This window comes from Charadrius vociferus, unplaced genomic scaffold (genome assembly GCF_000708025.1).
Source record: "Charadrius vociferus isolate BGI_N301 unplaced genomic scaffold, ASM70802v2 scaffold126, whole genome shotgun sequence".
Classification (NCBI taxonomy): Eukaryota; Metazoa; Chordata; class Aves; order Charadriiformes; family Charadriidae; genus Charadrius; species Charadrius vociferus.
This window is the reverse complement of record NW_009648894.1, coordinates 3,368,737-3,396,125: the sequence shown is the minus strand read 5'-3', so window position 1 is coordinate 3,396,125 and position 27,389 is coordinate 3,368,737. Positions and strand designations below refer to the sequence as shown.

Sequence of the window (27,389 nt, the reverse complement as noted above, 5' to 3'; positions counted from 1 at the left end):
CTCAACAGTACCCAAGTACTCTGGAAATGTATAAATGTATTCGTACCATGTTCTTAACCTTTTCTATATTCACCATTGCTGGAGATGGGCTACTTGGTTGGACAGACTCTTGGCTTGGGCCTGTATGTCCATTCTTATGCTTTCTTCATTTACTTTGCTGCGATGGCATATGCTGTCTCCAGGCTTTGAATTATATGGTGATTTTTTTGCTTATTTTCAGTCTTCTGAAGGAAAACGGGTACTGCCAATGAGTCGTTGGGGAGAAGACTCTTGTATAAACCAGCAAGAGAGCTATGAATATGATAAATATATTAATTCTTTTTATTATCTTAACTAAATTGGCACGTTAGCCAGTAAATGTCTACTGCCTCTGCACAATCTCCATTTTGACACTCTGCATTGATAATGAGCTGGATTTATGGAGAAATGAATCACGTAGTACAAAAGCTGCAGATCCACGTGAAGGAGCAATGAATGAAATAATATGTCACCATTCAAAATGCGTATTTACTAATAAAAGACTGGTTTGTTTTTCCCTGAAGTCAAGTTTGATGTCAAAAATAACAGAACAAAATCTCCTCTTGGATTGAAAAAGAAACACCTGTTTTGCTCTAAGAGTCTTGGATTTTTCTCAGGATCCACAGTTAATCAGCAACAGAGGTTTGCTGGAAGAAAAGTTCATTTCAATTTCTCCTATGCAAGGGAGTACACAGTTTGAGGGAGTGATGTTCTGCCATTGCTGTACTTTAGCAGTGGGTAATCGGAAACTATTTGAAATGTGTTAATTCTATAAATTACACAGCAGTTGTTCCCTGCTAGCACAAAGATAATACAAGTTAACCTCAGTGCTCCTACTGCTCAGGGATCGAGGGCAATAGAAGGGAAGCACGGATGTGCTGGTACTGCTGCTGCCAGCAATCAGTGCCGCCTCTGCATCTGCTTGGGGAAAAACAGAAGAATCCACTTCTGCAGCAAGGTGTTTACCAGAAGCACCCCTCAGAAACGCATCTCAGCCAAAAACTGGTCAGAAGAGCCTGGAATTATCCACTTAGAATCCCCTTAGCCACAATGGTTCTGGCACACACAGAACAAGCAGAGGCAGAGAGGTGTGCAGGGTCAAAGCATTAGACCAAAAGCTCTATTGCAACTTGAAATCACATTGACAATGCCACCAGTTTCAGTCTGCTGCTTTGCTGGTTCATGTTCCTTAGAAAGTTAGAAATCATGTCTGACCTTTCATCAACACAATCCAGTTTTGTATTTCTTGATATGCAGATGTGCTGTATATTAAACAGTGTGTTTTTCAATGCCAAATCAAAACCAAAATTCTCTTTAATGAAAACCTATGGCAGTTGTGTGCGTGTGTGTATGTGTGTGTGTGTGCACGTGCAGCGTGTCAGTTCCAGATGCTTTGGAATAGACCATGCAATAAGCAGCAAGCTGAGCAGGGCACTACCTAAGTTCATCGCAGTCAGTATGAAGTTAAGTAGTTCCAGTGAACCAGAGGAAGCAAGACTACAGTGTCTTCATGCTAGCTTCCCTCAGAAGCACAGACATTACACTACAGGTGACTTAGAGGTGCCTCTTTCAAATCAGGATCTACAGTCTGCATTGCTGTCCTGGGATAATCGTGTACATACCCTCTCTTTCAAGAAGCTGAACCTGTCTCATTTGGTTTTGATTCTGCACAGCTGCTGGCCATGATGCCTACTTTTGTGTAATTGCCCAGTGGTTACAGCTGTGGAGGAATGAACCTCGTTTCAGTTCCGGTCTTTGCCTAAGACAGCCTTTCACCTTGCAGGAGAGGGACTGCCCAGGAGGGTGTTGCTCCAGGTTGGGTACAGTTCCTACATTTTACAGTAGACACACAGTAAGCTATAAGAACATTTCTGGCAGTGGGCACTGGAGACCCAGACTCTCTTTTCCTAAAGGAAAAACCTAACTATTACCTCTCATATAAGGCTGAAGAGCTTGCCCAGCTTTTCTGTTTCTATAGTCTACTAATCCTGTGTTCTTTTCTACATGATAGCAGAGCTTCAAAAAGGGGAGTGAAGAGTGTTTAGTGGCTACAATACATCCTGGCAATTAGGTAGCTGCAGACGGTTTTGTTCATGCTTAGGAAGGCACCAAGTCTGACTCCTTCCACGTCCCGAGTGACTGATCTGCCCACTGAACTATTATGCAAAAGGCAGTATGAGGCCCTTCCCCATCTGCTCCTTAAAAGAAGGTAGGTGATCACTTCACTCAGGCATGGCCCAACCCAAATGGTGTATGCTGGGCATGTCCTGGGAATATTCACCCAGCTAAGCCCAGCAGAAACTTTTGAACATTTTGTTTTCTGATTCAGATCTGGAATAAGTGTGAGCTGGGCTGCTCTTGTCAAAGCCGGGGGAATTCTTCACCAGGGCATGGGCACAGCTACAGGTCCCTGGGAAGCATCAAATAAAAACATGTGGCATCTCTTGACTTACTTGACAATTAAACTGCAGTTTTCAAAATAACAATTTGGGATTTAAGTGTCTATATTCTACCTAGATCTTGTTTCTGACACTCACATTACAATTTTGAAGTGACAGAACTCAGCTAATACAAAGCTAAAAGTTGTGAAAGACATAAACCAACCCTCATCCAACATTTTTGGATCATCACATTCTGCATTATACAAGGTTGTGTAGTGGGTCTTTTTTATTTGTTTAGGTATCATTTTATGTAAAGCAAACTTATATGTCTAGAGTAGAAGTTTCCCAATTTTTATTTTGAAAAACTTACATTTTGTCTTTTTTTTTTTTTTTTACATTGGCTTTTATTAGAAACAACAAAAATTGCTTTGTTTTTTAAGACATCTTCAAACAGAGTAAGTCACACTTTGACATTATGGTTCCAATACAAAATAATGAAATTCCAATGTAGGAAAACTACACGAAATGATAGCTAGTAGGAAATTAATTCTTATTTTACTTCCATTTCCTGCACTTTTAAAGTCACAGCTTTCTATACCCAATCATGCCTGCCAGGGAGAGTGTATCACTTTTCATCAGTCCCCTACCTGCTACATAGCAATGATAAGAAACACATCCTCACCTTCCACTCAGTTCTGCTAACATACCATGGATTTTGTTTCCAGAGTTCTTTTTCATTCTGATGTCTACAGTACTAGTACTGCTAAACATAAGGTAAAAAAAAATGAACGTGAGGCCATATAAGTGAATTTATACCAGAAAGATAAAATATTCCCCAAAGAGCTACCAGAAAATCATACTGCACGTCAGAGGAGGAAGGAGGGGGAGTGGTGGGATCAGGCTCATAAGTAGTAATGAATACAACAGATATAAACCTCCTCAAACCAAAGCAGACTATACAAGTGACTGAGCGTATACAAACATTAAAAAAGTAAAAGAACATAGATCCCCAATTTTTTTATCATATTTTTTGGTGGGTAGGAAGTAAATGCTTTGTTGTTGGCGTTCTGGTCTTCTGAAATTCAGATTCACACAATGTTGTCTGCATTGGCCTAACTTCGGTACAGGACTTTTTCTCAGTTTTCCACACTAAACTCACTTGATAGTGGTACTCCCTGAAATATTCCGGTACGTTCCTGACAGCTTCACCAGGAAGTGTTTACTGGAGTGTTCTAGCCCGTGTTTTACCTCTCTTAGACACACCACCACACTACACCAGCACCACATTACCCAAGGCAGCAAGAAATACAAATTCCCTGTCTAAACCTGCTGCCTTCTCAGGATCCATTTTACCTTTAAGTGAAAAGGAAAGAATTTAAAGAGAAATTGCAAGCAATAACTTATCAATCATCTGTCTTCCCCATGGCAGGACAAACAGTATTTACTTTCATCCAGAGCATCTTATTATCTGTAATTATTAACTCTGCCGAGTTCCAAGAAATAAAAATGGGCTGTTTTCTAAAGACCGTTATCTTAGTTCTTCTGCTTCTCAGTTCTTGGGTTATTTCACACAAAAAAATTGCCTAGTTGTTTTCAGGTGACTTGATTTCACCAGATGTCACTTGCCTCACAGATATATAATTCCTATAAATGTCCATGCGAGTTGAAGGAACATAAGAAAAGAAGAATATACTGTATTCTGGAAATATTTTAAACCTATTTAATATGTATTAGGATGTTAACACATACCAAGTATTCTTGATCTACCAGATTTTAATCTGTAGTTTTACAGTTTAGTACCAAAAATTAATAAAATTTTTAAGCATTGAAGTTGGATGCCTAAAATATGTTTAATTAAACATTTAGGACAACACACCAGATATGCTTCTTTTTGATAGCTGGACCTGCAGCCCCTTATGTTTCATAAATATTAGGACTGCAAACATCTTCAAAATAGTTATTTTGGTGAAATTTGTCAAGATGATTAAATATATTTGTACTGATCTGCCTCTGCACTTCCTTGTTTTATCAAAACGCCTGGCTCAAACATTAGGTCCACAATATACTTTTGAGGAGGAAGCAGAAGCTCAGCTATTCCTTGAGGAGAGTCATCAACCAATTCAACTTCATTCCAAGCTCTGTTATACTCGCCACGAACTAAACTACAGCGAATGCCAATCCTGTCTGCTATCACCTAAAGAGGAAAGAAAGAGGAGTTAATCACAGTTAATACATGTAGCTTCTGTGATATACAGCAAGGCCAAGGGATGCTTAAAAAGAAAACAAATATCTGAAAGGCCAAGAGCTTTCTTGAAACAGACTTTGTAAATCTCTACATTGTTCCAAACTGCAAATCTTTATTGTTGGTTCTGCTTAGAAAGTGTAGGCTTTTAAATGTTATTTCTACCATGTTCTATGCACAACATGAAAAATATTCATTTTAACTGTTTTCAGACACTGATGCATTGTTTATCAGCCAGTCCTTCAGATCTCAAATGAAGTGCAACACCCACAATACCCAGCAATTGTTTTTTTTTCTAGTTGGAAGACTTATTTCTAAATAACATTTTGAAGAACTGTCTATTCAGGCAATGAGGTGTAGGTACGTTGCACACACACAGCTAGTATGAAATATTAAGTGCAAAAATGCAACACTTTTATCAGTGCAAGTTCAGGACTGCTGCTTCGCTCTGGAGCACGCTCCTTGCTTTTCAGCCCTGCGCATGTGGGAAGCAATGAAATGCGAGGCGAGCGTCTCCTAGATGAAACACCTGCCTTTCCTCCGTGCTGCGCTGTCACTGACAGACATATAATGGTTTCCAGCTACAAAACTGCTTTCTCAGAATGCATCTGCTGTGAAGGAATGAAATCCTGAAAGATTTTTAACTTGTTACAAATGGACAGGGATATCCATTGCTTAGACTGCTGTGGCTTTAAGAGCGATGATCCATCCCTACAATGGTTTCTCAGGACAGTGGAGGATAAGTGAACAACAGTGCTGCTCCAGCACAATTAATTCACGCCCTCAGACCTCCATAAAATATGTTGGGAACTTTCTCTCCCCACAGATAACATAAATTTAGGATTGTGCTCTTTCTCCTGTGTACTGTTTCCTAGGTCCCTCCTGCTTAATGTGTTAGGCCCTTTCTTCTCTTTTCCTTTCCATCCAAGAAGGAGAGAAGTCCAGCTACCGAACAACCAAGGAAAAAGGATGGGACAGATAAGCAAGCTGCACCAGTACATCGTCCCATGAAGACAGAAGAAATTAATCCTTCCATCTAAGAAACTAGAACATAAAAGCTGTTATCATAGAATATTGGATAGATACCAAATAAAAATTGTCCCAACAAGTTTACATTTGCAGCATGGGAAAAAAAGAAAAAAAAAGGAAGCTGCATAATTCAATATTTTACAGTTTACAGAAAATGTAAAATGTTTTGACTCCCAATCAAATATTTTGGCATTTTGCCATTTATCAAGTGTTCTGCTGATATCACTTAAGACAATTTAATGACAACAAGAATGTTTACAGAAAGAAGCGATGCTGGCTTTCATTCACTGGGAAATCAACTTTGCCAGTGAAAAATGACTTAAGTGTATACAAAAGATTTTGCATGAATATAAATATTATATTATACTGATGCAAGTATACTTTAGTTTATAATATCCATTTAACATCAATATGTTGTGTTGTAAAATAAATGTTAATGTACCTTGAAAAGTAAAGCCCTGTGGTAGAATGTCCCTTTTTTGACTTTCCCAATAGGCACAACGTTGCATTTCAGTTCAAATTCTATTTCACTTATGTGAAGTTCCCAGCTGAAGTCATGTAGTTTGTTTCTTTCAATTGCACCACCCATCTTCTCTGCAACAAACCTGTTCCAATGTATACTGGGATCAATTACATCTATAATTCCTCTTGTATTTGTCACAAAAATAAAGCGAAAATGAAATGTATACAAGCAATAAGTGAATGACATACAATACTTTAATACTTTTGCTATTTTGCTTTAATTATTTTATTTAGTAACTCATATTTTAAATATGCTCACTGTTAAATACAGGTAACCATAACTCAGGTCATTCACATTTGTCACAAACCTGTCAGCAGAGATTCTGGAGAGGTCTAAGGATAGGCACAAAGTCCTCAGAGAAAATCACCAATAGTAGTGTAATTACCGAGGAACTCGTTCAGAAGGTAGTGTTCATCTGTACAGCTAACAAATTATGTGAGCTACATATTACAATCCATAGCCCCTCCATTTGTTTCAAATAGTAATAAAGGTGTGAGAATATATATTGCCAAAAATAAAGCCATAGGTAATGATCCCAACATAGGAAAGCAACTATATCCAGGAAGGGCACTTCAACTCCTACATGTGCTTTCTTATTCAGTGTTAGGTTTACGGTTGGACTTGATGATCTTAAAGGTCTTTTCCAAATGATTCTATATCAAAGCCCATATTTGGGGGGTGAGTGGCATGTATTTTTCCATTAAAAAGAATGTCTCAGTCAAAGAAACAGACGATCAGAAGTCACAATCTGTGCAAACGCTGCCAAAAGCATGTCTTTGGGGTGATTGTGCTCCCACAGGACCAAGCCCCTATCTCCCTGATGCATGGCCCCTGTACATAAAGACCTTTGTTCCTCAGAGTGTCCTCAACTACAAGCACAAGTGTTATTGAAGGTTCTCACTCTGGACAAGGTGTTGCAGAGCTGCCATGGGAATCACAAGCCACTGCTTCGGACAGGGAGCTAAAATCTGCGTCACCTCCTCTGCAGTGAACAGGTTCTGTCCTCACCGTACATGCAAGGCAACCTCAAAGGCCGTACTTCTCAAAACCTGCGGCCTGAGGAGGTACTGGTCGCAACAGGGTGGGTACAGGGAGTTATCACTGAGCAGGCTGGACATGGCATCCTGAAGTTGAGAATTACTGGGTGAGGCTGAAGAAGTGGGGGGTTCCAAGCGGTCGCTTTGTGCTGCCTGTGCCTGCAGCCAGCCCTCAGTGAAGAACACAAAGCTTCTCGAGCCTACGCGCACACCACTCCTGCCTGCGCACAAAGATGTGCTGCGTTTGTTTAAAAGGAGAGAGCCAGCAATAGCGCGTGTCCCCTCATCTACCCCGGCTGCCTCCCTGGCGAGCACAGCAGGAGCGCTGCTCAGGCTGCCGAGGGCTGCTGCAGCCACCTCCTCCTCCCCTTCCTCCTATTCAACACACACTATTCAGGCAGCCGCTTAAAATGGAACATACGCATCAAAATCCCCCCAGAAAACATTCTACTTAAATTTCCCATGATTGTGTCGCTGGGTTCTGTGTCTGTAAGTATTTCATTGGTGTGTTTGAAGAGCTGATTTGAAAGAGCATTTTATGGATTCCACCTTGAGGACGGCAGCGTGATTTATGCACAGCTGGATAGTTAAGGATGAATATCTGTCGTGTCAAATTTTGCAATCAACAGAAAGTCATTCCTCATATCACATTAGACTGCTTCATTAAAAGTGAGAGTTAGTAGAAGAAACAAATTTTGTGAGACTCAGCGGGATCTGACGCCAAACTCTCCAGATTCAGGAGGTAGCCAGGAAACTGCTAAGATAGTAAAGGTTAAACTAAGGAGAAGATGAAAGCAGCACACTGCTTGGAGGTGACAGTGATTGGTGCCCAGGCTGAGTAGTCAGTGTAACTAATGAATCACACATTGATAACAACAGTCTGTACACGCACCATTGCAGTATTCGGACACCATTAAATCATCAGGATGTTAATTACATTAGCACCTAAAGGCTACACTAGAAAAATGTCTCATGCTTTTGGCTCTATAAGAAAACAAAATACAAGAGAGTTTCTGTCCCAAGGGGTCTCCAAACCAACCGGGCAAGGAGACTGTAAGAGAAAGAACAGACATGAACACGCAGAAAGAACAGAAAGAACACACAAGTTGCAACAGTCTCAGTATTAGGCCAGGGTTTTAACCTGTGCATTTAGGCTCGGCAGCACCTGGGTCTCTCCTGTTCCTTGATGATATAGATGCTATATGCAGCTGTTGTGTTTATTGGAAAGGATCAGTACATATACATATCAATGACAAAAAAAAATTTGGAATATTCCTATGGAAATTGTCCATATGAATATTTTCAAAATGAGAAACCTGTACCCTTTTGTTGCAAGTGATATTTTATTTTAAAAAAACTTAAACTAATTACAACAAATTTAGAAGCAAGGAGCTTAAAATCTAAAATGATGTCAAAATTCTGCACCAAAGCTGATTTGGATTTCAATTAAGGATGGGGAAAATAACAAATTTTTAAAAGTTGTCCTTGGATGAGAAAACTGTTATTTTACCAATTCAACTTCTTTGCGTTATTTATGGAAACACAATTCGGTACTCACTGTGCAAGAGCCACAACCTGTTCCCGGGTAGTAGTCAGTGGTAGAATTGTTTTCGAAGCATCATTAATGTAATCCAGTAAAATGAAGTCAGGTGGTGGTAGCCAATGTGAATTTTCTAGATTTATTTCATCCTGGACTTCAGATATAATCTGAGAAACTTCTTTCATTTTTTCTTCTTCTTTTTTCCCCTTCCCTTTTCTTACATAGGAAAAAAATACACTCATTTAGAATACTGTAATCTAAAGTCTATTACAGTAGTTCTCCAACAGGACATTTTAGACAAACCGATTTGGGGGAAAAAATAGGGGAAATCTTTTTGCTTGATAATGAATAGTTCAAAATCTACAAAGCTCTAGAGAATATTTGTTGAACATGCCCTCAGGAGATGGTTAGGAACTGAATGATATTAGCTCCATATTAATATTCCTGTAAATTCTAATTTTATGTCTGTCTGTGGCTCTGATATGCTTTTCTCATATATGGATTATCTAGGGGAGAAGACACTTACCTACGTACCGCTACATAATAATAACAACAAGTTTTTAGGAGTATATAGGAAACGTTTTTAGACAGCTACATTTTGGTTGCATACGGTCATGAATTAAAAATCATGGATTCCTGTGAGTTTTTATTCAATAGAGAACTGGACCTCAAATACAGGAACAAATGGTATCAAGAGCATGGCTGAAATCTTGACAGATTTAATCAGACAGCAGTAGCCTCTGTAGTTGCAAATCCACGTACTTCAAGCATTATACAAACTATAACATGGTTTGTCAGATGAAGATTTTATGAGATATCTGGTTTTGTGACTTTTTTCATTGTACATGCTACATTTTTCATTTATGTTCAGAATCTGAAAAATGACTGTGATGCTGAACAGGCATCATAAGCACCTAGCAGAGGTATAAATGAAATGCTTGTTCTGCTTGTCTAGAATACTGTGCATTTCACAACTTATGCAGCAACTATAAAATCAGTATCTTACCAGAGGTATTGTTAAGATCTATACAATCAGACAGTTGAGGATTTTTCCTTTGTGGGAACACATGGAACTTGTGTTTTATAAGCATTACGTCTTTTTTCAGCTTAGGTCCTGAATAATTCTAATGTGAAATAGGACAAAATTTCTTTCCTTTGTTTAACAGTTCTGGCTTATTTTTTAAAATCCATAATACTTCTAGCATTCTTGGAAGGAAAAAAAAAAAAAGAAATAAAGGACCACTAGAGTACATGGCTCCAGGGCGCACTGTCATTATTGTATGCTTTTCAAATTATTCTTAAAATTTGTACAATGAACAGCACTCTTAAGATGGAAGGCATTGGACAAAGCAGAAGGGCATATACCATTATCAGTAGTCTAATTCAAGCAATTTGTCTTCAGAATACTTTGCAAACTTTTCTTTTACCTATTGAGATTTATCATATTCACAAAAAGCCCTTTTCATAGATTTCATAAAGCACATTTTTTTAGAAGGATAACCAATTAAGATTTAATCTCCAAATTATATAAAATTCACCACGCTCTTAAATAAACTGTTCTGGTTATTAATTACACTTATACTTGAAAGAAGCAGACAAACAGTTTTCTTTATCTAATGTGACTCTATTTAACTACAGCCAGGGGACTTTACAATAGTAGATTAAACAGCTGCCTCCTTCTCCATTTATACACTTACGATTATGGTTAAGAATACCTTGTTTAAAACCCCCCTGAATTATTCCCACCTCTCTGGTGTCTGACTTAGCAGGTTTTCAAAACAACAGTTTCTACAAATGGTATAATCCTTGTTCCTTCACCATTTTCTTTCTTTGTCCTCTGCTCTTCCCTTCTGTTCTCCCAGTATTTTCTTTTCTCTATGAAAAGTGCACCACTAAATTACAGCGCTATAGCAGGAGAATTTGTTCCCCTTTCCTATCTACTCAAGAGACTCTTGAATCGACCTTATTCTCCTTCTTTCCAGTTTTCAGGAAGAAAAGACCTGAGAAGGATGGGTTTGAACAACAGTTTGGTTTTGATGCTTTTTATTTCTCTGAGGTGTGACTATGTTCTGTTTCTTGTTGGAAAAGCTGATATAAGGTTGTCTTCCACACCTGCCTCTACCATATTCCTCAACTCTACAGTTCACCATGTCTATCTAATATTTATCTCACAAGGAACTATGGAGATGCTGTCGTACAGCTCAGTGATAGAAAATAATCAGTAACCATTGCAGTAGACTTTTGCTATCTTTTTCATATCCTCTTTTTTTATCCCCATTTACCAATGTGAATTATGACATCAGAAAAAAATCACTCCCCTTTCCCAAACCTGTCTTACTACTCGTGGGACATACTGGCAGCAAATGCAGAGGAACATTGCAAAGGAGAACTCATGGCAGTTGGTAGTCTCCAAGCTGTTTCTGATTCCTGTTGCAACTTCAGGATAGCAGTCCAACGGGTCACCAGAGAGTCAGTGTGAGGAAGAAGACAGCCTATACAATACCCTACCACCAAAAGACAGCCATGACACTTCTTTTCTTTCCTTTTTTGCATAGCTTAATTCCTTGGCTGTCTTTAGAAAAGCAGTAAATGAGCATTGGAAAGTATTTCCTTAAATGCCGCACTGGAACATAGCATGGAATAAATGTACATTTATCAGTCTACTTTAAATATTATCTTTTAGCCCAGTCAATGTGTATATTGGATATGCAACTGTTTGATCAAAAATGTTGCTATCTGTCTATGCAAATGTATGTCAAACTATCTGCTAGGCACTTCCTTTACATCTAATTCAAACAATTCCAGCAGACAATTACAACTGCCCTTTCTCTTCGCTTTCAACTATGGTTTATATAAAGAAGTCTCACTTTTTCAAAACAATGGCTTTAAACTGTGCTCAGTAGTACTTTCCAAAATAATGATGAACAGAAACATATGATCAAAGGAAAAAATATGTAGGAAAAAGTCTAAGCATGTTTGAGACTTGGAGTCAGATACTGACCTTCAAGTAACTCCCATATATCTTACAAATTAATAATAATAATGATGTATGAATTATGGATTCAAAATGAATGACAATGGGGTTATAAATCATACAACTTGATCATGACATTCAAAAGCAATTATTTCATACTTGAAGAAAGAAGTCTTTGTATCCCTGCAAGTTTATTATGGGAAATTGAGCCAGGTATTTGTTTTTTCCTAAAGAAAATGTTTTGCTTTCCGAAAGTGTTATGGTTCCTAACAAAGCAGTCATTTACTGTGTAATTGACATGTTATGTTCAAAAGCAACTATCCAAGGGTATCCTCATCTCACACTGTAATAAACAAACATATTATCTTGCCAGAACAGGGCTCTAAGATCTGCACAGCTGCTTGAGACTGTGCAACATGGTCTATTAATATAGAGCATCATCTGAGATGAAGGAATCCCCCACTGGTGTGGAGCAAATTTAACTGGGGGGTTCAATATCTCCCCTTGCCTCCTGCTCCCTTTGAGTAAACTGGCATATGCATCGTGGGTCATGACCAGAGCGTGCTGGGCATTGGGAGGATGTGGTAAATGAGCAGAAGCTAGAATAGACCTGGTAAGATCCTCAAGATGCAGTACCTACTCTTTTGCATCAGGAACTGTTTGCAATAGGAACCTTCCACAATGCGATTCATATGATCCATTTCAGGTATCTACTACAAAATGATTTAAACTGAATTCCAGAAGTGCTTGCAGTTCAAATAACTAGTCAAATGTAAATGTCTGCCTTGGAAGTCAATAACTTTTGGATAGACTTATCTCAAAATGCGGGTCCTCATTTAAGTCAGAATCTCAACCCTTCAGTAGCTATTATAGAATCATAGAATGGTTTAGGTTGGAAAGGACCTTGAAGATCATCTCGTTCCAACCCCCCTGCCATGGGCAGGGACACCTCCCACTAGACCAGGTTGCCCAAGGCCATGTCCAGCCTGGCCTTGAACACCTCCAGGGATGGGGCCTCAACAACCTCTCTGGGCAACCTGTTCCAGTGCCTCACCACCCTCAAAGTGAAAAATTTCTTCCTAATGTTTAATCTAAACCTGCCCTCTTCCAGTTTAAAGCCATTCCCCCTCGTCCTATCACTACGTGCCCTAGTAAAAAGTCCTTCCCCAGCTCTCCTGTAGGCCCCCTTTAGGTACTGGAAGGCCACAATAAGATCTTCCCAGAGTCTTCTCTTCTCCAGGCTGAACAGCCCCAACTCTCTCAACCTCTCCTCATATTATCTGTCAACAATTTGCATGTCAGTTCTAAACAAACTGATACATATATAATTCAAAGTATAATACCTTAAGCCTTTTCTCTAGTGCTGCTTTTGCTCAGTGAAGACCATTGTCCCGATAACTCCTGCTTTTCCTCCATTGGAGGTACCACTGAACTATTGAGATCACAAAGCATGTTCCAATTTTCTCTTGGATTGCTCCAACTAGGAGGTGAAAGAAATACTCTGAAAACATATTTAACATTTTATTTGGGCATTTGTGCTCTGTTAGGAAACTGTCTATCACCATTTTTTGCTCAGAATTCTATTTCTAATGTTAGAGCAATAACAGGACATTGACAACTAGTACATCTTAAAACAATACCTTGCTTTTTCTCTACTGCCTTTTCTTGAAATAGAAGGTGACAAGATAGTCTGTTCATAAGATGAATCTTGTGCCTTCTCTTCTACTTCAAGTCTGAAACAGAACAAGATATTTTTGCATGTTATTTGCAGAATTAGTATTTGCATGTTAAGCAATGAAAATGGAGTTCTGATTTTAAAGGACAGCAAATATATTCATAGGAAGTATATAAGTAGAAGAAATAACATAGCCACTAATAAACTAGATATTGATTCAGGGATCAAAAATGAAGTATGGAATACCAAATGATGGACACAAAAGTAATTGAGGAGTAAGACTGTTGCCAAGGTGCAAAGGCAAGAAGCTGTATCAAAGTCAAAGAAAGAAAACCTGATAGTTAAAGACAATTCTAGGGATCAACAAAGAGCATGGAAGTTTAATTTGTCACAGATATTCTCAGACATCTTTATGGTGTCACATACAAGCTTAAAAGGGAAGCTAACGATACTGTAAACCAAATATGTGATGTGTTGACAGAGAAGAAGGTTTTGGACTTGCAAAATATTGGTAGAGCATTCTTTGATCTGTGAGACTGTTTACAGGAGATGACTCCCAGTTAAACAAGCCCAATACCAACTTCCTGCATTCAAATCTAAGAAGATCTGTTAGGCTGCCTTCAACTTAAACAGAGAAGAAATGGACACAGGTTCTTTATCAAGCCTGCAAGTTTAATGCTTGGCTTTTGTCCTTCCTCTTGGGATGTTGTGCTTAAAATTCCATGCATTTGTCTGTACAAGAAGATCATCAAATCATAGGTTTCATTGTTGCATGTTGACATTCAGCTTAGATGACATAATTATTATGGCAGATGACAAGCTTCGTTATAACTAATAAAACACTGGGTGTCCCACCATCAGGAGTCAATGGGTGTTAAATGAATAAGTCTTAATGGCTAAGTTAAAAAACTAACTTAACTGAATAAATCTTTTCTGTCTAGAGGGAAAAAAAGTTATTTTCCAAATTCTTATTTTATAAAATACAAATCTCGTGCCTTCTAGAACATGAAGCACCGCGCTGGGATTACAACAGATCTCTATTTCATATATGTATTATATACCAGTACTATGTAGTTTGTACTGTAAACAGTGGAAACAATGGAAAAGATGAGCTATTGCAATAAATGCTACTAGATCAAACACGACTCACTCTTCTTGTGGTTTAGCATTAATGAAGATTATGGCCCGATGGTCAGTAAGCTCTTGCATACTCAGTTCCTCCAAAGATAAAAATTTCACTCCAGGTTTTATCTACAAGAAAATTAATATAAAAGATAAGGTGTTCTGTTCAGTTAAAGATGAAGAGAAAAAATATCTTTGAAAGATATCTAAAGAGTAATTTAAAATTCCTAAGCTTTAACAGAAGACTTACATAAGAACTTACAAAGCCATTCAAAGTATGTGAAATTGCATTTTCTTCATCAATTTTCTCAGAAAAGATTGTTTATAAATAACTTAACTTGTTGTAGTTGTTGTTACTATGTCATTCCAAACAATTCTTGAATAAGGAAATGTTCCTGCCTCTGAAGGCTTTACAATATAAGACTGAATTTTCAAAAGCAACCAAGTGCTTTAGGACCAGGTATTCCACTGATTTTCAGTAAGACTGGTATTTCTAATTCATGTGGGCATTTCGAAAAGTCCTTCTCAGGAATGAGTCCGTCTCAGTCCTTCTGAGTATCGAGTGCACCCTCAATACGTTTGCAGACAACACCAAGCTGGGCAGGAGTGCTGATCTGCCTGAGGGTAGGAGGTTCTACACAGGGATCTGGACAGGCTGGATCGATGGGCTGAGCCCAATGGTATGAGGTCCAACATGACCAAGTGCCGGGTCCTGCACTTGGGTCACGACAACCCCATGCAGCGCTACGGGTGTGGGGAAGAGTGACTGGAAAGCTGCCTGGCAGAAAAGGACCTGGGGGTGTTGGTTGACAGCCAGATGGACATGAGCCAGCAGTGTGCCCAGGTGGCCAAGAAGGCCAACAGCAGCCTGGCCTGTATTAGGAATAGTGTGCCCATGAGGACTGGGGAAGTAATTGTCCCGCTGTGCACAGCACTGGTGAGGCCACACCTGGAATACTGTGTTCAGTTTTGGGCCCCTCATTACAAGAAAGACATTGAGGTTCTGGAGTGTGTCCAAAGAAAACCAACGAAACTGGTGAGGGGTCTGGAGCACAAGTCTTATGAGGAGCAGCTGAGGGAACTGGGGTTGTTTAGCCTGGAGAAAAGGAGGCTGAGGGGAGACCTTATCACTCTCTACAACTACCTGAGAGGAGGCTGTAGCCAGCTGGGGGTTGGTCTCTTCTCCCAAGTAACAAGTGATAGGACAAGAGGAAATGGCCTCAGGTTACACGAGGGGAGGTTTAGATTGCATATTATGAAAAATGTCTTCACCAATAGGGTTGTAAAGCATTGGAACAGGCTGCCCAGGGAAGTGGTGGAATCGCCATCCCTGGAAGTATTTCAAAGACGTGTAGACGTGCTGCTTAGGGACATGGTGTAGTGGTGGTTTTGGCAGTGTTAGGTTGATGGTTGGACTCAATGATCTTAAAGGTCTCTTCCAACCCAGTCAATCCTATGATTCTATTCTATAATTCTATGGTTTAAACTAAACACAGCATTAACAAGTGATACTGGAGTCAGTCTTTATATATGAACACTGCTTTGGAAGAGAAAGGGTCATGACCAAGGTGAAAATATGAACTCTTTAGTTCCTTATTGTCGTGGTTTTGGCTGGATTCACCTCTCAGGCGGAATGACAGATGCTCTCCCCTACCTCTCCAAAGAGAGGCAGGAGAGAAAGAGAAAGACTTATGAGTTTAGAAGGAACTAAACTACTTTAATGAAATATTAATAATAAAATAAAAAAGGAAATAATGAAAAATACACAAAACTGTTATGAAGCTCCTAGGATGAAGATCACATCACCGACAGGCGCTGGGAAGGTCCCAGGCTGGACTCAGCGATGGATGGAAACTGAATTCTGGATCTGGATTCCAGATCGGGATCAAAGGCAGACGAACAGACAGAGTCCTCCTCGGACGCCGGCCATTGAAGAAAGAGGGCTGACCCTTTGATCCCTCAGCTTTTATACTGAGCATGAGGCAGATGGGATGGAATACCCCGTTGGTCAGTTTTGGGTCACCTGTCCTGTCCGCTCCTCCCTGCAGGTGCAATCCTTCTATGCTTTTCCACTTCCGACCTTCCAATGGGGCAAATAACAAAGTTCGCTGGCCTTGGGGCTTATAGCAATAAGTATAAGCAAAAGCCTCTCTGCATACCATGCCTTGGCATCAACTATAAACATAGGTCTTATCACTCTGAGAACGATCAGTTTCTGCACAATATGCTGTTAATTTCAGTAGTTAGAAGCGGCCTAGCTAAAAAGTTAAGTTACTGTCCTGTTTTACCTCAAAACAGGACATTTATGTAAAAATAAACGAGTAAAAAGTCCACAGGTCGTTCAGTGTCAGGTTAGTATTAAGTACACTGCAGGGAAAGAAACCAGAGGAACTAAGGTCTGAGAAGGGATCTGGAAAGGAACTAGGTCTGCAGAGCTTACATAGGATTGGGAAGAAGACTGCAGCTGGGGGATAGCACGAAGATGATAAGATTTCATCCATGAAGAAAGATAATCTAAAGAAACCAGTATAAAAGCTGGGAAAGTTCAGGACAAGGAAACAAACTATTTTACATCGCCAGATTCTGGCTTTTGCTATAGTACTCTTACTTTTTCTAAATCAAAAAGAAAATTTTACTCTTTCGAAGTAGAGGAAATTATTTAAAGTAGCTTACCTGACCACAATCATAGAATCCATCAGCAATGATATTACTTGATGATAAATATCCCATCCGGCTGTACTTTTGGGAAAGATTGTTATCCAGTAGCTTTTCCAGAGCACCTTCACTATAGTTATTTTTGCACACTATCGATAGATTAATTTCTTCGAGGATGTCTAAAGCACTGTTAAACAAAAGACAAAGGCTAATTCATCATTTAATACTGATTAATTTTTATTATACAGTTCAGAGTTATTTTTCAGCATTACCAAGGCCAAGACAGATTCATTCCCAAGTGCTGGCCTTGTGCCCTCTGGGACAGCAAGGAGGTGCCTGTGCTGCGCAGAATTCTTTCTCTAGAGGAGGAAAATGCCTCGCAGTGCTCAAAAGCAAAAGCAATTCCTTTAGGTAGTTACACCATTACATAAAGAAATGCAGACAGGATGCCACAACATTTTATCAGAGGGATGTTAGGCACCACAGAGAACTTCAGAAACAGAAGGATGTGAAAGTAGAGTAAAAGGAATAACGTTCAGAGTTCACCACATGATACAGCTCAGGGAACCTCTTCCCCCACCCCCAAGTTGCAATGCAATTTGCAGATTCCAGTTGTGCATCACGTCATGTGTGAATCCTTCAGCTTTAGGACTGTTACTGTGTTTGGGGGAGGCGCAGTTGGCAGAGATTTGCTAAACGTGGATGAACATGGGAACACAAGCAGCTGTGTCAGCACCGCCAGGATGGCAGGATTTTTGCAGCATGGAGGTAGAAACAAATAGTCATGTGGGGACACGGGAAGACAGGAATTCCTTTCTTAAGCTGTTTCTGGTGCTGAAACCCTCATACTGGTAACTTCTGAAAAACTTAGGAAAAGCTCACTAAGAAGATAAAGGAAGCTGAATCCGGAGAACATAGCATGATGCAGTTTTGGAACTGTTGAGGAATAAAAACAGAAAAAAAGAGGGCAATATATTCACATGTGTGTGTGTACGTACATATTCAAATCTCTATCTGTGTGTGTCTATACACACATGCAGACATTCTTTACATCCTAAGGAATCAATTATATATAAATATAAAAATATAAAATGAACTCCATGTTTAGACTGCCCATTTCTCTCTGTGAACTACGCAGGGAGTCTCAGCTGTGGACATTTACAATGTAGACTTCCGAAGGTATGTCAGATGAATTCCAGAGAACAAATTTTTCAGGCAAGGCAAACAGCAACCTTCTCTTTTAGAAGACAGTAATGGGAGAAAGTAGAAGAGCAGTACAGGTTATTTGTCATACAGCGTACTGCAACAAAGTCAGGTAACCAGCAAGTAACGCAGGGAAGAATTTTAAAGGGGAAAATTAATAAGGAAAGGCTAATGTGTACAGCAGTGTCTAAAACAGAGGACATTACAGGCACAATGGCACATTACCCTCATATGGAGTAAAAACAAGTCAAAACCAGACAAGTACAGCTGCACCAAAAATTCTGTGAAGATGCAAAAACCAAAAAAGGAACTCATATGGAAATGGAAACACTGACACTTCCAAGAGAAAAGAAAAATAAGGGACAAACCCAAAAGACCCACAGGCAAAGTGAGACACAACTCTTCAGGGACTGAAACAAAAATAAATGTTTCATATGCTATAAGTCAGAGAGGAAAATGTAGGCCTATTACGCAGTGTGGGAAGAAAACTCACAACAGATGGCACAGAAAAGACTGAAGTGTCTGATGCCTTTTTTGCTTCAGCTTTCATAAAAAGGTTGCAAGCAGATGCCTAGCAGTAATATTAACAAGGAGGTAGAAACAGTAGGTTTAACGTGTGTAGAGTAAGTTTGAGGAGACAAAGCTAGCAGTCTCTGAGGACACTTACCTCAGACTACTCTATGAACTGGCAAAAGCAACTTCTGAACTACTTATAATTGTATTTGAAAATTCAGGGCGGACAGGCTAGGTGCCAGGAGAGCGGAGAAGGGCAAAGATAGTATCTAGATTTCAAAAATGAAGAACAAAGAAATTATAATAGAGACCATTCAACCAAATTTCAGTGTCCAAAGAACACCATATCAAATTATTAAACAATCAGTTTGCAAGCAACAAGAGATAATAAATAGTCATTATGTATTTGTCAAGAACAAATCATGTAAAGCCAATGTATACCTTTCTGCGATAGAGTAACTGACTTAATGTATAGGCAGACGAGGTAGATTTGAGATATGAGTTGACTTGGAGATATGTTTTGACTTTAATAAGTCTTTTCACATATTCCTACTTGAATACTCATGAGCACGTCAGGGAAATATGATCTACATGAAAATAACATGAAATAGTGCCTGACTGGTTGAAAAACTATGGTTAATGTATTGTTATCAATAATATGCTGTCAAACTGGAAGGACACATAAATTAGAATCCTACTGCGATAGTGTCACAAAGAGAAGATTAAATAAGAACAGTGCTATATGCATGATATAGAAAATAATTACTGAGCTTTATTTGATGGTGGTCTGACCTCAGCTGAAGTACCTCTTCCAGACTGGGAGATGGCACTTCAAAATGGCATAAATAAATGAGAGAAATTCAGAGATGTGTGATAAAATGACACAAGATTTCAAAACAAAAACAAGTTTAACATATTTTGTCATTAACAGGAAACTGAGAAAGGGACATGGAACATCAGAATATTCAGTAAGTTAAACTCAGGTTGCTATAAAGCGGTGGTTATTCAATCCTACTAAAAGTAGGACAACATATAGTTGGATTGATTCGCTGTAAGGGATATTTAGAACTCTGAACCCCCTTCTAATTGTAAGGATACTCCAGCACTGGAACAGGTTACCTTGGAAAGTTGTGAAACCCCCTTGGAACTGGTATTTACACTGAGCAAGCAAAAGTATGCCAGTGTACCTGATTCAGTCTCACAGTTGGGCAGGTGGATAACATCACCTTTGAGGTCCTCTCCTGACCTAAATTTCTGATATTCTCACTCTGCAGAATCCCCTCATAGATGAATTTTAAGCATCTGTGCAGTAAGCAGAGAAGTGTCCAGCAGAGGGAGCAGGGCAATTGCATAGATTTTAATTGAACAATGAGTAAAAGAGTCACCCTGTATAAGGAGCCCTGTGTCATAATTCTTATAACCTTTGGTAATTCAGATATGAAGATATGGCACTTGGAGTTTCTAAGAAGGAATAAAATAGAGTCTCTCTTACATGACAATTCAGCACATTTGCAGTTAATCAGGGCTTGTAAAATTGTAAAATTTAGCCTCTGTGTAAGAATTTACTGTATATTGAACTTAGCCTGAAACCTTAATTTGTTTCATATGTATGGGGCACTGTAGTCCGTAATTTTGACTGATATAAGCACACCTTCAATATAGAGCCTAATTCAATCACAGAAGCAATAAACGTTTTTATAATTCCAGACAGTTCTCTTCAGGCTTACATTTTTTCTTAAGACTTTTGTTACTTAAAATCGATACCATTTCATCTGTAACATCTATGGTGCAAAAGTAGTTTCTGCTTACCAAAAAGTATAGGTTAACTTTGTTATTCTGCTACAAATATATAAAGATTGACTTAACAGAGTTCTTGCATCAAAATCTTCCCTCTGCCCCTTGATCCTGTTTCTACTCACCCTAGCCTGCATAGTTCAACAGCAGTTAGTTCATCACTTGCACAGACCATAACAGCCAAACAGGCATTTCTTCTGACTTCTTTATCCTTAGAATGCAGCAATTCAACGAGTGGTCCCAGTCCACCTGCATTTCTTAACTACAAAAAAATGAAGACATTGTCACTTACCCATTTTATCCATCCCAGCAAGAAAAGTATGTGAAATTCACCTTCCAAAACTTTCAAGCCTTGTAGACAAGCTGCGCTGGGCTGCGAGAAAGGCCGTTTACGGGGATTCTGTGCTTCTGTGAACTCTGCGTGGGTCGGAGCTGAAGCGAGCTTCAGAGTGGTACAAGGCACACATCCCTTCTGGCTCTGCCTTGCTTTTCAGTTATCGGATTGCAGTGTGGAAACTGAAGAGACTATGCAACCCAAGACTGCCACGGAGAGTTACACAGCTTTTTCTGTGTTCTCTTGCCTCCTAGCAACTAATTTACATCACAATATATTTGAATTTGTATTGTATTGTATGTATGACAATCTTATTAACATCCTATTCTCTGGTGTGCTATAGCATGTTTCCTATGCACGCTGGAGGAAATATTGCTCATTTGGATTTTTGAAAAGAAAGACATTTTAAGGACATTGAAAGAGGTAGATTAATTATCTATGCCCCTTATTCACATCCTAATTAACAGCCTTGACCCATGAGAAAACCCTAGCTTATGATACATGAATGCACATAGCATCACCCTTATTTATGAAAAGAAAATAGTATCACCATTGATAAACAACAAAAAGTTCAACTTGCTGGATGCTACTGGTCAAGCGATTAATTGTATTTTGAGTTTTGTCTGAATTACATTTACTCCATGCATATCCAGTATCTTCTGATCAAGGTCAGACATTGCCATACAGGCCTTGGAAGAGGGCAACAGAACAACACTGAGGGAGAGTAAAGTGCACAGAACTTCTCATCTTCAAAGTTCAGCCGACAGTTGCAGCTGAAAGAAACCTTGATGTTTAATGCTCAGAAACATGGGAATTTAGATACAGCCCTGGTTAAAGTTCATTGAAGCCACTGGAAAGCTGTAAAACATTAATTTGGTGCAAGCAAATACAGCAGTAAAAATACAAATTAGAGAAAATCCTTTCCAAGTCCTCATGACAAACTGAGCTAAATTGAGCTGAACAAATCTATGATGAAAGTGAGAAATTAGTTACTATCTAGAAAGCCTGGGATTTTTAGTACAGACACAAAATACAAAGATTCTAGGTAGGTATAACACCAACCTCAGGATCTAGAAATATAAATAACCACAGCCTCGAAGAGTAGTTTTACCTCAGTTCTTGCATCAGCATCACAACCAAATGCAGCCACAGCGAATGCTGCTTTGCTTTGCACTTGGCTGTTGGTTGAGCGCAACGGTTCTGCAAGCGCACTCATAATGCCATGGCGCTGGATATTTAGGCGAAATGGCTCTTGCATGGCCAGATTTGTTAGCACTGTCGCAGCATTAGCGATGGCTCCATCTCTCTGAGCGTTCAAGATATTAACTAATGGCTCAATTGCTTCAGCCTCATCAACAGCACTAGCAAAATGAAGGAGAAAAAAAAAATCGTTGTTAGTTTAGGACCATTTTTTTCTTCCCAGTGTGCCGTATTTACCAACTAAATTAGTATTGTATTTCAAGCTTTTATATATATATATGTCATTTATATATGACTCACAGTGTGAAGTTCAAGAGGCACAACCTACGCAGACAAACCAAGTCACAAACTTCTGGATTCTTTAACTTATTAGGATATGGATTCTTTCTGAGGTTTTGATCAAGTAAATTAAATCTTGCATCTTTTCAAAGATACAGAATTTCGGTGTCCTTAGTTCCAGGCAAATGCTTCCGCAGACTCTTGTCACCTCTCCCCGTAATTATTCTAGCGCTACTCCTAATAAAGATTATAGTGCACAGAATATCATGTTGTTTTTCTTTGTGCTGTCTCTGTAAATTTCTATGATCATATACCTAGGTGGCATACACGTAGTACACCAAGTTTCTGCCATTCTTACAGAGTAGGTGTACATGGTGCAGTTCAGTGCAATGTAGAAATTATTGAGCCGGCTTTATACAAGCTGATTTAGACAGCAGGAGTACAACAGACACATCAGCACAGAGTCCAGGGCTGACTATGACTGTGGTTCCACATCAACTAGTCTATGAGCAGCAGATGCAGTTTAAATACTCCCTCTGCTCCCGGATGGAATTGCAGCCGTGGCTGAAGGGTGCTGCGCCTCAGCAGTGCTGGGATGGACACTGGGATGGCCGCGTTCAAAGCTAGATGTGCAAAACAACCTGTTTGCAAATAAAATTGAGGAAGATTGTTGGGATTTTTTTAAAGATCACTTCATAGATTTAGGTCAAAGAACAGCCAAGGGAAAAAAACAACAGTTGAAGAAGCGCTACTAAGGAAATCGCAACTTCAGGCAGGAGACAGCAGAAGGGGCAGGCAGCTGCACTATTAGAGGACACATTTGCAAATGACTTAAATCTGATGTGTTGCAAAACTAAGTGACGTGGGCCTACATTTCAGTCACAGCAGGAGGAACTGGCCTATGAGCACTTCATCGTAACACTGCTGTTCTGCTTCTGGCACTCACTGGGATAGTGGCTTTTAAAAGAAAAAAAAAAAAGTCAACTTCATACTTAATATCCAGGTAAAGAATATATGTGAAAGCAGCTGGTGACATGGTTTATAATAATAGTAAACTCTTGACCACAACTGATGCAGACACTGAAGAGAGAACCTGTCCTGGCTGAGGGGAAACTACCATGCTCTAACAAATCTGAAAAGGCATATGTTTCTGGGTTATTACCGCATTATGTACTCTTTGGTTTCTTTGCCATAGGCAAAAGAGAATACTGATACAAATGTAGTTTACATTCTTCAAATGCCATAAGATATTCCATGACTTAAGATTTTTGTTGACTTTCTTGCCAAAACTTTGCTTTCTGCTAAACAACAGGAACTTATTTGTCTGTATCATCTTTCGTTCATTTCAGTTGTATTTTTTTCCAATGTCGTTATAAATCAGCACACTATAAAAATGAATTGTCTTCCTTCTGAGTTTGTATATAACATTTGATCAAATGATTTGAGGCATATGTCCAATTTACTATCTGCTCTTAGTAATTTTTCGTTGGGCTCATCTGTTTGTTAAACAAAAGTTGGCAATATTGTTAGCAATGGAAATGCGCAGATGGCAATTTGAATTTTCCTTGCAACTGCTTTTTATACCCTCTTTTAGTACATTTTGTCTGTATCAAAAACATAACAAACTCTCCCACCTCTATGCAAGCATATCTGAGCACTTCAACAACAGAAGAGTGCACATTTTTTATAAGTTTTGCTAAATTTCTGTCAACACATTAATAAGAAATCTGGATGTGAAAATCCTATTTCTACTGTAACAGTGTCTTACCAAAATCTAACTAACCTTTTGGTAACTTTCACAATTGCAAGATAAACACAAGCTTAGAAGTATTACATACACAAGAAAGAGTTATGCTGTCAAAGACTGTCAAGGCATTGATAGAAACAAAAAACCTCAAGAACGCTGATAGTCACGCTCTCATGCAAACAGGATAGAAAACAGAAGGAAGGAAGGCTGGCAGGCAGGCAGGCAGTAGTTCCCATTTGGAAAACCAGGGAAAAGACAGCAATCCAGGGACTTAGCTTGGGTGCAGCATAAAGGTATAGGGCCAGTTTGGTGTTGGCTAATTAATCCTCCTGGAGCACCACTAACTTCAATGCAAGCACTTCGGTCTCTGTTCAAAAGTGAATCCTGTATTTTCAGATGTCCTGCACTGCGCTCTTCAGACTGTCTTCAATTAGCTCTATTTTGCCTTATCTGGGTGTCCTCCCTCCCCTTTCCTCCTTGACCAGATGAAGAAAAGCTGAAAATGTTTTTTTGGGGTTTTATTTTTGGTTTTGTTTTGGTATTGTTTGTTTGTTTTTTACTTAGGTAAGGCCACTGTATTTCTAGGTTCTCTGGTTAATATTGTCTTCTCTTCCCCATGAAAATTTTATCCAGATTTCAAGCTTCAGGAGTGCTGTAGCTCTAAGGCTGCTGTATATGAAGAAATCCTGGACATGTTGACCGCACATGTAAGGATCAGCTATACACCACATGTATCACAGGTTTACCGGAAAACATCACATTCATAGCACATGTAACAATGACATGACGTACCTGCCGGCAAAGTGTGGGAGAGACTCACCATACATGCACACAGCCATGCACAGCAAGGCATGTCCATAAGATATCAGATTTACAGCATTACACAGAATACACACACATAGCTTATCCAGGAAAAATACAAAACAAAATCAAACAGGTTTTTGGGTACAATGGACACACAGAAATTCCAGGATTTATGGGACAGATCCACTACTCATGAAACGCATCACTGCATCTCTCAGGTGTTGCATATCCAATACTTCTGCGGTAAGTATAGGACTTACTATTCCTATACTAACTACACCAAATAACACATGTATTCTCCCATAGGAAATCCTAATAAACATGTAGTCCCTAACAGACTGATTCCAGGGTGATACACAGAACTGAATGACGTAGCCAATCACATTATAAGCAGATTTACTATAATTTCCATAAAGCCAGCAAGTACACAAGTACTTAACAAAAGAGCAAGGTGACAGCTCCTCGCGTGTTCAGAGCTGACCTCAGCGAGGTACAGAGCACAGCCAATTTTCTCAAGTGCCACTCAACTTCAAAAAGGTTGAGAACCACTGATTTAGCAGATCATACATATTTATTTCAATCCTGTGCTCTACTTCTGCGCAGATTCATTCTTGAGTCACAGTTTCATGAGTATAGTTTAATCAAGTAGCACAATGGATCACAAGGCAAAAAGAATTCATGTTAGAAGTGACAAGAGCACGTAATGAGAGTTGAAGGTAACCAATATCTTTGAGAATAAGATTTTAAGAGGGTGTGAGCGCCTAAGGGCAACGCTGTGTCCTGGTAACAGAGATGCATACAGAAGAGGTTATGAGGAAGAAGGAAGAATGGGGAATCCGTGGTTCAACTCACTGCTACCCCACAGCCCTCTGGAGAACACGGAAATAGCGCTGTCACCCTGGGCCACGGAGCCACAGCTGCTAAAGAGACAGCAGTGCCTCACCTCAGAAGGGAGCTGAAAGAAGGAATATGCTTAAGTTTTTAAGGTACTGAAATACTACAACATTAAGATCTAAGGATGGAGGTCCTCATTCCATTCCACCTTGGGCAGAGATATGCACTGTGTAGTTTTTTTATTATAAAGAAACAAAAGTCAGAGGAAGAAGCTTTTACCAGCACTGTCTTTGCCCAATGCAGATCAGCACTAGCCTCTCTCCCTGCCCCCAGAACACACTCTGCTGCAGACACATCCTACCAAGGTCGTGCTCTCCATCGTTGCTCCCACTACAGGACTAAATCCTCAAGGAAGAAGGGAGCCTTGGTTTAGCTGAAAAAAAGCATACACTTTTTGATGTGGAAAAGGAATAAATTATATAAATGCACAGCTTTTTTCCTCCATGCTGTGTAAAGATTCAAAATACATTAACTTCCCTAACCATGGAGAGAAAAGATTAGGGAAAAGGAAAGAAGGCAATGACAAGGGGGGGAAGGATGTTGCATTTGCCATGGTTTTCTGAAAAGTGGAAGCTGACTATCTGAATTCCAGGCAAACAAACAAGCAAAAATAGACAAGATAAGTGTAGAAATTACAGACCTCAAATTAAAGTGAAAATAATTTAAATGTTATGATTTATAAGCACATGGTTATGATCATTAGAGTGCCTAACCTAACAGGGTTAGGCATTTACCTTAACCAGGGTACACAAGGTTCAAGTACCATAATGACCTTAACCATGCCCTGTAGTGAAATGGTAAAATTCTGCTTACAATTGAATTCAAATTAGTGTATTCAAGGTCAGGTGAAATATTTTTCTCAAGTGTCACTGGAAAGACAAACATTAGAAGGTCAGATAATAAATATTTAATTTAAATTATTAATTTTAAATATACATTGTTACAAGCTATTAAGAGATTTTCTTGAAAATTCTCTAAAAGATCACTCAAGACTCAAAGAATAAATGCTGAGAGTTTGAGAAAAACAAATGTTTACTGTTTTTACTGAAAAAATATATTAAAAGTTGACAATAAAATCATTACCAAAAGCATCACAATACAAACATCTTTTAAACAGTTACTTTGGAGATGCATATGAATTTTACTGAACTGAATATTTTGGTGCTTTAGTTGTCTGGGGTGCAATAGGAAAGCTCAGACATCGGTAGAGTGTTGTGAAAATGATCAACTGTAAAAACTGGCCGAAAAGTCTGGGGGTATTTTTTATTTTATTTTTAGGACTGTAAGCTCTCTGGGGCAAGAACCACCTCTTTGTTGGCATTACATTAAGCATAATAGCTCTAGTCCCTGACTAAGCCTCCTAGCCATGGCAAGAAAGATCACGGATTATTTACTCAGTGCATTGGGAATGGTCCAGCTGGATTC

At 39.2% G+C, this 27,389-nt stretch overlaps 1 protein-coding gene across 1 annotated transcript in view; it reads right to left on the bottom strand.

Moving 5' to 3' along the window:
- Window positions 1–4,383: 4,383 nt before the first annotated feature.
- The window catches only part of ARMC3 (armadillo repeat containing 3), a 52,234-nt gene continuing 29,228 nt past the window's right edge, over window positions 4,384–27,389 (bottom strand). Inside the window, 9 exon segments of the mRNA XM_009887135.1 lie at window positions 4,384–4,593; window positions 6,113–6,275; window positions 8,789–8,992; window positions 13,093–13,176; window positions 13,385–13,477; window positions 14,561–14,670; window positions 17,215–17,383; window positions 20,832–20,968; window positions 22,152–22,401. Of these exon segments, the coding sequence (XP_009885437.1) occupies window positions 4,384–4,593; window positions 6,113–6,275; window positions 8,789–8,992; window positions 13,093–13,176; window positions 13,385–13,477; window positions 14,561–14,670; window positions 17,215–17,383; window positions 20,832–20,968; window positions 22,152–22,401 (1,420 nt within the window).